This window comes from Sceloporus undulatus, chromosome 1 (genome assembly GCF_019175285.1).
Source record: "Sceloporus undulatus isolate JIND9_A2432 ecotype Alabama chromosome 1, SceUnd_v1.1, whole genome shotgun sequence".
Classification (NCBI taxonomy): Eukaryota; Metazoa; Chordata; class Lepidosauria; order Squamata; family Phrynosomatidae; genus Sceloporus; species Sceloporus undulatus.
The window spans coordinates 71,716,070-71,727,091 of NC_056522.1; the positions used below are offsets into that span (position 1 = coordinate 71,716,070).

At 45.9% G+C, this 11,022-nt stretch overlaps 1 protein-coding gene across 1 annotated transcript in view; it reads right to left on the reverse strand.

Annotated features, from left to right (window-relative positions):
- PGBD5 (piggyBac transposable element derived 5) overlaps positions 1–4,079 on the reverse strand; it is a 91,439-nt gene extending 87,360 nt beyond the window's left edge. The window contains 2 exon segments of the mRNA XM_042445132.1: positions 3,093–3,820; positions 3,822–4,079. Coding sequence (XP_042301066.1) covers positions 3,093–3,820; positions 3,822–4,078 — 985 coding nt within the window. The 5' untranslated portion in view covers position 4,079.
- Positions 4,080–11,022: the final 6,943 nt, after the last annotated feature.

Below are 11,022 nucleotides of genomic sequence, written 5' to 3' on the forward strand. Positions count from 1 at the left end.
AATAGGAGCTCATAGCTTTTCTGCTTAAATAACTCAACTGGCTTTGGGTAGCATGGGCTGAAGGAGCAAATGGATGGGGACATCATTTTCTACTACGCCTCAGGCAACAAAATGTTTTGAGCCAGCCCTTCCTGTGTGGATGTGCATAATTCCTATTTGGTACTAAAGCTGACTCTATAGTGTGTAATATATTACCATTTAGTACAGTATATATAAGTCATCATGAATATCCATTTCAGAAAAAAAAATTGTCAAAAGCAAAATCTTGGAATCAAGCTCATTCCTGGACCTCCTGCATGCTGCGTACATCACACAACAAAAACTCACTTGCTCATTACCAGAACTAGACAACACCACTGGAAATTATGAAAGGGCAATTGATGGAGTGGGCTGCAGCCCCTGAAAACATCTGTCAAATAAAATTTACTGGCCTTTGAGATGCCACAAGATTTTTTTGTTGCTTTTTGACCAACAGACTAAAACAGCTATTCCCTCGCACCCAGAAAACAGAGACGCTATTACTTCTTGTTGTTTTAATGAGTATTTTTTAAAATTTTTAATTATCTATGAAGAATAATTATACTTTATATTTGTTTGCTGTAATAGGGATGGAAGAAATATTTGAAAATATTCAAAAATGGTTACTCAAGTGTTGGCACATGAAACAGATTATTGTTTTCCAGCATAGAAAATACTGTTTTCTGCATAAAAGAACCATGTGCAAATTCTGTGTAGAATTAAGACTTGAACTGCAAATAATCTTTTTTTAAAAATACACAATTTTCTTGGAGCAGAAAGAAAATTGCTAAAATGACTTGTTGGTTCCTTGGAGCGGGGAAATAGTGAAGAATTACATCCCTATGTTTTCATGAGGCAGAATTTGATTTGTATCTGTTTTAATTTTGTAAGGTGTCTTGAGTCTCAGGGCAGAGAATAAAGGTGGGTTATAAAACAACAGCATGGTGTAGTGGTTTGAGCGTTGGACTAGGACACTGGGAGACTAGGATTCAAACCTCTGCTCTGCCATGTAAGTCCACTGGGTGTCCTTGGGCAAGTCACACTTTCTCAGCCTCAGAGGATGGCAATGACAACCCCCCTCTGAAGCAGCTTGCCAAGAAAACTCCATAATAGGTTTGCCATAACTCCAAATGACTTGGAGGCACACAACGTTAGTCAAAACAATCCCTCAGAGAGTGATGGAGTCTCCTTTGGAGGCTTTAAACAGAGGCTGGAGATGCTTTGATTGTGTGTTCCTGCAGGGGGGGGGGGGGGGGTAGGACCGAATAGCCCTCGAGGTTTCTTCCAGCTCTATGATTCTATGATTTGAAGGCAAACAACAACAACAACAGTTATTTAATTTGTTTTCCCTCTATTTTTACTGCTGACATGGGGTGAGGTCTTATTGAGACTGCCTGTTTTTTTGTGCCAAAGGTCACTTGGCTGGGTTTGGGTACCCTACTCCTAGGTATGGGTAGGAGGCAGCTACCTCAAGACATATTGCCACCCGAAGGGATTGCTCTGCCTCTGTCCTGAGTAGTCCAGCCCTGCCTTTCAATGACTAAGCTTTCAAGATTTCTGACTAATGAGGGAACCTGGATTCAAGCGAAACCAAGGAAAACGTCCGTTCTGCCTATTCCATAAAGGCAGGCATGATAATCCAATTGCCTGGTCTCAACCCTGCAGTGACTTTCCCATCCTCTTTCCTCTAGTGGCCAACACAAAAATAAAGTCTGCCCTGAATAGCCAGCCTTTGAAGGGGGCCAAGAAAGCAGGGAGACACTCAGTGCTGAACTGTGGCACTAGCTCCAGGGAGACTCTGTGGCAGCTATGGCAGGCACCTCATAAGACTGCATCCGCACAGCAGAAATAATCCGGTTTGACACCACTGTAACTGCCATGGCTCAAGGCTATAGAATTCTGGGAATGGTTGTGTGTTGTGACCCCAGAGTTCTGCTAAAGTGCCACAACAAACAACCATTCCCAGAATTCTATAGCCTTGAGCCATGGCAGATAAAGTGGTGTCAAAGTGGAGTATTTCTGCAGTGGGGATGGGAGAAAGACACTGCTCCCCAATGTCAGCCACCCAGTTTTCAACAAGCAATGCCCTTCCTTGGCTCTGGAGGGCCCAAATGCCGTCACCTCCATCCCCACCTGATGCAAGCAGGCAATGTGCCTCCAGCAAGGTTTCCAAATGGATTTGGGCTGGGAAGCAAACCTCTGTTCTTGCAAAGGGAAGCCTGCCTTCTTCTTTCCCCATAGAGCACACACAAACACACACTTTTAAAGCATCCTGACCCAGAAGGCTCTGCCAAACTCCACACAACGGCCGTGTGTGTGTGTGTGTGTGCGCATGTGCCTCCAGTTGAGGAATGGACCGCTCATACTTTGCTTTTTGAAGACCTTTACTCCAACCCAAACTGAGGAAGTGGAAGGAAGGAAGCAGAATGGCTTCTCCTCCTGACCTCCCTGAGCCCTTTCTTTCTCTGCCTCCAAGGTGAGGCTGCTGAGAGGAGCAGCTTTCCCTCTTCTCCCAGGTCCTGCAGCAGAGATGACTCTGCTCCTTTGGCAGGAAGGCCCTACTACTGCCCTCAGAAGCCAGACTCTGAGGCCAGAAAGAGGGAGGCCCCTTTCCCCCTCCTCCGCATTGCCTTTGGGGCTCCAGGCCCAGGGGCTCTTGGCCCTCCTCCTCTGGGCTCCCCACCCCGAGGAGGACAAGGCCCTGCCAAAGGGAGGACCTGCAAGAAGAAAGTAGGACATTTACCACAGGAAAAGCTACAAAGCCTCCTAGCGATATAATGTCAGGCTTCTTAGCCCTGCTCCAAATGGAGGACCTTTGGGAATCCCCCCGGACAGAGGGCGGAAATGGAGGACGGGGGTCAGCAGCAGCAGCAACAGGCCCAGGGGCCGGGGGCTGCTCCCCTTCGTCCGGGAGGGTCCTCCGAGGCCCCCTTGACGGAGAGGGCGCAGGGGAGAGACACACGCCTCCCTCCCTCCCTCCGGACTTTGTGGCAACCGAAGTGGCTGCGTCCAGACTGGCGACATAACCCGGCTTGGCCCCGCTTTAACTCTCTTCTGGCTCCGGGCCCAATTACCGCTGCTCTCCTGGAAAGCGGGGCTGGGCGGCTCCTGGAGGAGGGGGCTCCAGCCCCCCCGGCCTTCCTCCTCTTCCTCCTCGGGCGGATCTTTCGGGGGAAACCTGGCAGGGAAAGCCGCTCCAGAGGCTGCTGATGCCGCCGGGGTCTCCTCCTCTTCCTGGGGCTGGTCTTCCAGGGAGCCCGGGGCCAAAGCCATCGCAGGGGAAGGGGTCTTCTTCTCCTCCCCTCCCTTGGAGCCTGGGCGCCCCTTCCCTGCTGCTGCTGCTCCCCTCTCTCCCCGGGGGCTCTCCTCCTCCTCCTCTTCGTCTTCCTCGGAGGCCGAGCGGGACTCTCCGGAGGTGCTGTAGAAGGGGTTCCCGCCTCCGCTGCTCTCCTGGCCGGACTCCCCGAAGACGTCGTCCGAGATCTGGAGGCTCTCGTAGCGGTAGCGGGCCGCCTCCAGCCGGGCGAGCAGCCTCAGAGGCTGGCCTCCGTCGCCGCCGCCGCCGCCGGCCTCCTCCTCCATCTCCCTCATCCCCATCCTCCTCCTCTGCTCCCCCTGGGGCCTCAGCAGCAGCAGCCCCCGCTCAGTCGGGTCCTCCGGCCGGAGGCAGCAGCCCAGCAGCAGAAGGGGCTCCGGCACCGAAGGAGGCAGGCAGGAGACGCCGCTCCCCCGGCCCCTTGCTTCTCCTCCTCCTTCTCCTTCTCCTTCTCGGGGGAGGCCGGCCTCCTGCTCTGCCCGGGGCCCCCCCGCCGTGGGTCTGAAGCGCCATCGGGGGAAGCAGCCAGCTCAGCATCGCTCCTCCGGCGCCTTCATCCGAGCCAATGGTCGCCCGCCCGATGCTGCTGCTGCTGCAGTCCTCCTCTCCGTCCGCCGGAGGAAGGGGCTCAGAGGCCGCCCTCGCACCGCCCTTCGGAAGGAGGAGCCCTGCTGCTGCCCTTAAAAAGACAGAGGCCCTTTCGGGATGGGGGGGGCACTGAGGCTGCATCCGCACTGGAGACATAACCCGGTTTGGCAGCGCTTTAACTCTTCGTCTGGCTCTGTGCTATGGAATTCTGGGGTTTCGCTGCCTCCAGGAACAAGGGGCTCTTGCTTCCTGGAACAAGAGGAGTGGCCAGAGCTAGGGATGCCACACCCCCGTCCCTCGTATCCAGGCACCTCATTTGCATATTATGCAAATGATTGTGCCATTATGGCATTGGATTGGTTTGCATTCTGGTTATGCAAATTCAACACATCCATCTGTTGCATTTTTGGTAGGAGAACCACTCAACCCAGAGGCAAAGCTTCTCACCCAAAGGAGGTCGGCGTTTATCCCGTGAATATCCCGGAAAAATCCTATAATGACACAAAACGATTTCACGCACCGTCACACAAAACCCGCCATTAAAGTGGTCGCAAAGAAGCATAAACGCGCATCTTTTTTACTTTGGGGGTTTCAGAGACCTTCCAATATCAATTTATCTCTGCAATTGCGTGTGATAATCATGTGTGCAATTATTTGTACACGCAAGAAAAATGTAGGACATTACAAAATAAAAGCCAGAGACACTAACATAAATAGAATGTCATTCCATATGGTCTATTCACAGTTACATTGCATATACTGTATCTGCAGTGTCACTCAGGCTGGCATCCCCCACCATACAGAATCCTTACTAATGTTTTTCATACTGATGTTATTCATAAATCGCAGTTTCTGCATATCACTGGCTATAATGGCAATAGTGGTGAAAATAAACAGCTAGCAAAATTAAAAGTATACCTTTCAATTGCAGTATCATATACACAGCTTAAATGTATTTACAGGTACGTGGTTTCATGTGGTCAAACAAAAATTTGGTAAAGCGTGATATTTTTAAAGAAAATTTAAAAATATTTTTTAAATGAATTTTTAAAACATTTGAATGTTGTTATTATTTTTAACCTGTGGCCTCTCCTTTCTCTTCCCACTGAGCTTGGAACACTCACACTGTCCTCTTAGCATGTTAAAGGGACACAGCTGAGTGCCACAGCCCATGTTTGCAAAAAGGCAGATATTTGGTGGTGTCACTACCCCCCTTAGGGTGTCACTTGGTGCAGCCTGAACTCCACAAACACACAAACACACACCCCTAGTGATGCCACTGTGCTGCATTTTACTATGTACTCAACTGTATTTTTCTGATGAACTTACAGTATATACTTACTGACCTCTCTCTACTCTCTCATCCATTCATAGAACGAGCACAAACAGCTGTGTCTGCTGGAATGTTGTAAGTTTTGGGGACTGTTTCCTTTGCATCATCCTTTAGAATTCACTGGTTCCCAAACTGGGCTCTTTAAGGGATTTTGGACTTCAGCTCCCAGAATCCCAGACTATTGGCCAACATGGCTGAGGCTTCTGGGAACAGAAGTCCAAAATCTCTTAAAGGGCACAGTTTGGGGAACACTGCGATCTTTTGTTACAGTTTTACCCTCAACTTATCCACAAGTCATATCAAAATCCATAATTTTAGTCCCAAAACGTGCCCTCCATTTATACATGAAGTCACCTTATAGTTGAGTATATATGGCATCTTCATTAAAATGCCTTGTTGGCTTGCAATATAGTTATAGAACTCTGAGCAAGACAAATGCTTAAAATTGTATTTTACTAGCAAGAAATGGTTGGCTAAATCTACATTTATATTATTCCTGCCATTTCTCCATTGTGCTGAAATTTAAAGGTGGAGGGGAACCCTTTCAACATTTACATTGTGTCCTGAAGCAGCCCATTGCCTGACATGTTTGCTGTCCTTTTTCCCTCTGAGAAACAAACGTGTCCTGAGTTCGGGGACAAGTCATGTCTGCTGCTGGTCCTATGAAAAAATAACTTTAAAAGGACCCATCCTACCCTCATATTTGTAGCAAGGACAGGCTGCCAAGTAGATGAATTTCTCAAAGGGGAACAGCAAATAGAGCTTCTTAGTCATGTTCAAAATGGGGGACATTTTGAAATTCCTCCTGGACAGAAGGTTTAAATCTAGGATGTGTCCTGGGAAAGTAGGACACCTGGCCACCCTGAACGCAAAGCAAGGCATGCAGTCTACAGTGACGAGAGGCAGAAAAGGGAATCACCCTGAATGACACCCAGTTGCCAGCAGATTGGACACATGGAAGGAACGGGAAGCCCAGCAAGCATCAGGACCCCACAGGCCCCAAGAATCAGAAATAGCTGTGTGCCTTTCTGCAGAAACGGTGGTATATGAGAATTGCCTGACAATAATAGCCATCCTGTCACATCCCCTTCATGGCAAATAGCATCTGCAACCACGCATGTTGCACTGAACTATGATTAAGGGCTTCACGTCACTTTCCTGTCAGAGTAAATTGGAGTGGCACAAATGCATCATCACGAGAAAGTGCACTTTACAGTCAGAGAGAAAGACTGCAAAAAGGAGGCTGAAAGTTGATTTTTATCTCCAGCAGTAGAGGTTGCCAAGGTTATAGAAACAAAAATGGGTACTTAAGGTCCATGGAGAAGTGTTCAGAAGTCAAGCTTGTTTTGGGAATGCCTATGCTGTGTAATAATTATAGGAACAAACAAGGCTAATCCCAACAATTTCAGCATTCAGTGTATGTTGGAGTGGGTGGGAAACACCAGCAGAAATTGACACAATTGTTTCTCAGCAATACACTAGACTTTAGTTATTTCAAATCTCATTCCATCTCCCCACAAATCTGAAGGTGCGCCAGTTTAAACTATGATCCAGAATGCATAATCAGAGAATGCATGCCTGTAACACATATAAGTAATTACTTAAAAACTGGAAATGGATGGTTTGTATGTGTTTTTTAAATTAAATATTTATTAAGAAAAATTCAAATTAACAAATTGGGTAAAGAAAAAAAAACAAAGATAAAAAGCAAATAACAAACAACAGGCACAATCTTTCTAGTTACTGCAGCAGTGTGAGTACTGCCCAAAAAGTAGCTGATAAACTTTTTTGCCTGTTGCACAGCATTTTAAAATTGCTATATAGTGAGGTGGGCAAAGGGCAACTCGAGGTGCTGCTGGACCTCTGCTCCCAGAATCCCACACCACTGGGTATGTTAGGTAGGGCTGCTGAGGGCTGCAGCCTAACAATATCTCCAAATTGAAGCACATAACTCATGCAGTATTGCAGCCACAGCAATGCTAGCACCATATCATAAAACTTACAAGCTCCATACCACGGGCCCTTTCATACTACAGTCAGCCCTCCATATCCACAGATATTTTTAATTCACAGATTCAAGCATCCACTGCTTGAAAATATTTAAAACATATATAATTTCCCAAAATCAAACCTTGATTTTGACATTTTATATAAGTAACATTATTTCATTATGCCATTGTATTTAATGGGACTTGAGCATCCATGGATTTTGCTATGCATGGGGGGTCCTGGAACCAAATCTCAGTGGATAACAAGGACCCACTGTACAAATTTCATAGAATCACAGAATTGAAAGAGATCTCAAGGACCATCCAGTCCAACCCATCACTCTCCTAGGAATGCGTTCCACTGTCAAACAGCAGTTACTGTCAGGAAATTCTTCCTAATTTTGAGATGGAATCTTTTTTCCTGTAGTTTGAATCAGTTGCTCCATGTCCTCTTCCCTGGAACAGCTGAAAACAAGCTGCCTCTATCTGCAAGGTTCCATGATAGCATGGGATTTTGTGACATAGCTGAGGTGACTTCAGACACCTGACAATACTAGAGATACATGGAAATCACATGATGGTGTGCAGTTTTTCACTAAACTCGCTTATTGGAACCAATTGCAAAGTCTGGATCCTTCCCAGAAGCCACACACCTATATTCAAGCCAATGGGGCTTGAATATAGATGAAACTCCATTTTCATGAGGGGTCCAGAATGGATCCCCCATGAAAAAGGAGGGGCAACTGTAATACACAAGTATTGAAAAAGTATAAATATAAAGTTTAAAAACAAGTAAATGGCTTTAAAAGTTAAAACAAATACTGTACGCATTGAACAAATATTAAAATGTATTAAAAACCTGACATCTGACTTGCACAGCATATGAAAGACCAACCTATATTAATTTAAAAAGCCCAACAGCACAACAATGTTTTCACCTGCCACCAAAAGGAGAGCAGAGTGGGGGTTTGTAAAGTTCCAGGGCCTAGGAGAAGCCACCTAGAAGGCCCTCTTGTGTCCCCACTAAACAAGCCTGAGAGGGTGGTGGGACAGAGAGAAGGGCCTCTTTGGATGATCTTAACACTCTAGTGGGCTCATAAAGGGAGATATGATCCTTCAAATAACCTGGACCCAAACTGTATTGAAAGCCTAGCAGATTCCAAAAGAGTATCTGGAATCTTTCTGCAGTCAGGATATTCCAGGACAGTGTCTTATTTTTACTAGAATTTTTGCAGAACAGTACCAGTAAATTTTATGCCTAAATGATCTAAATGCACCAGATCCCATCTGATCTTAGAATCTAAGCAGGGTCAGCCCTTTTTAGTATTTGGATGGGAGACCATGAAAGAATACCGGGTGCTGTAGGCTATACAGTGGGCCCATGAGGGTTTGGTTCCAGGACCCCCCCCCCCCCCATGGATAACAAAATCTGTGGAGACTGTTCACACACAAACTCCAGACAACTAGTGAAGTTCATGAATCCCTAGTTGGGGTGATGTTTTCAAAGAATTACCTGAAGAGGACAATACACTGTTGTTTCCAAAGCTATTTGAATAGGGCTACAGTGGTATAAAGATAGAACCCTGGACATGAATTCCATTGAAACAAAATTGATTTGTTTTAGAATGGGGTTGTAAGCATATTTAAGACTGACATTCCAGTCTGTACTGAAAATGGCAGCTTCGTGGAAGTTTCCCAAAAATGTATTTTTCTGTGTCTGGAGGCTATCACACAACTGAAATTGGAAGTATAATCCAGTATCATCCTGAACGCAATCATGCATATTCACGTTATTGCATGAAAAGTTACCACACGCGATTGCTGGCAGTCCGAACGCAATCACGCATCAATCCACAGTTAAGTAAATTCGGTGAACTAGCGAAGTCACAAACCCTATTCCTAGGCAACTTTGCACTCAGTGAGCTGTTGTTTGGTGTGATGTGCATGTCTCCTTTGGTCCTGGTTCCCCCCCCCCCAATCTGGAAGGGGAGATTCCCATGAAGCCACACTGCAATTTCAATTCAATTTTGCTTCCGCTTGTCCTTGAGCATTGCTGAGGGGGGGGGGGGGCTGCTGCCTGCTAATTAAGAGGCATGGACCAGGAGCTATTGGATAACCATTATATTCATGTTTTAACATGACAAGAGTGAATAAATGTCTGTTTTAACATGGATAGAGCATGTTCTTTCAACCATTCTTCTTGCCCACCCTCACCCCAACCTCTTTTGTAAATTGTGGGGTTCCTTGGTTCCTCTCTCTCTCGCCTAAATATGCTATGCTCCAGTCATCTCGAGTCTCACTGAGCATGCGCATGTAACGGACCCCCTCTTAAAGATGGCAGGCGCTTGGACTTCACTTATCCCACCGCTGCCACCAATTATGTAACGGTTACCCTTCTTTCCTTATTCCTGCCACCAATTTTGTAATGACTACCCTCTTTTTAAGGGCCGGCGGTAGGGTCTTTTCTTTATATAGTAGCGTGGAGCTGAGATGTATGACTGACAAGCTTTTATGTAAACCAAAATATAAACTTTATTAAACAAAACTATTGAACAACTCTCCCTTGAACTGAATGATATGATGTCACAGCTAGTTCAGGCACAGGTTACTTAGTTACATTTATATTCATTGACTCGACTCTAGTCACTTCACTTTTCCCAAGTATTTCTCAATTACATTGGGACTTTTCTGTCTCTCTTTAGGCAAGTCCTTCTCTTAACTCAGCCACCAAGGCTAACCATACCCCACAGGATCTCACACTCCAGCTTCTCCCTTTTCTAGAGGTCTGGCAGTGAACGGTAGGGAGCCCTTTTCTCACTTGGGCTCTACCCCTAACCGTCCTTCTCAAGCCCTGGAACTCTCCCTCTCAGGATTCCAGCCCCTAACTAACACATTCCCTCAGGAACTCCTGGACCTCAGTCCTCTCTCCCCAAGATTCTGAACCCTAACTGCCATTCTAAACTGTCCCAGTTCCAACTGACTCCCCAACTGTCAGTTCGGAATCTTCAAAAGTTCCAGCCCACAGGCTATTGGCTGGCCCTCAGCTGCCTTCTGATTGGTCAGCTGGGAGTGCTCTCCATTACAGCACAAGGGTGCCAATTTGCAATTAAGAACCCACTGGTGTGATGGCTTACTTTCTACAGAATCTGGGTCATGTTTGGCGTTACAGCGAATTTAAGGTGTGATAAGTAATCATGTAATTGCGTGAATTTTCGAATTGACCTCACTAGCTTCTCTTTTGAAACTGAGAGACTCCCGTCCCGTTTAATAAACTCCTTTGTAAAGCAAAAGCTGGTATCTATTAACTCACCAAAAACAAACAATAACATATACAACTTCTTATTAAGCAATATTATTGAAGTCAGTACTTGAAAGGGAAGTAATATTACTACTGAATTCAGCTAAACCTAAATCTGTCTTACTCTAACTGATGACTACATATCACAACCTGCTTTCATGATAATTACTTTGCCTGTGTTTGAATAGTTATACAAGACCTGAAACAGTAAATAGAATATTGTATCCAAGGCAACCTGAAGTACAGCTTTTGACTCTCCCAAACATAACACAGCCTCCCTCTGCTGTCATTTATAGTTTTCCCCTTTGAATCAACTAGGAAAACAGATGGGTTTCCAGTGAGTTTGGTGTTCCCTGTTTTTCTACAGTGCATTTTCTTTGTTCCAGTACAGAAAAAAAGGGGACACCTTGGTCACATCTTCCTTGACACCCATTCAATGTGGCTCCCAAACTAGGGATCGAGTCTATTATTTCAGTTTCTT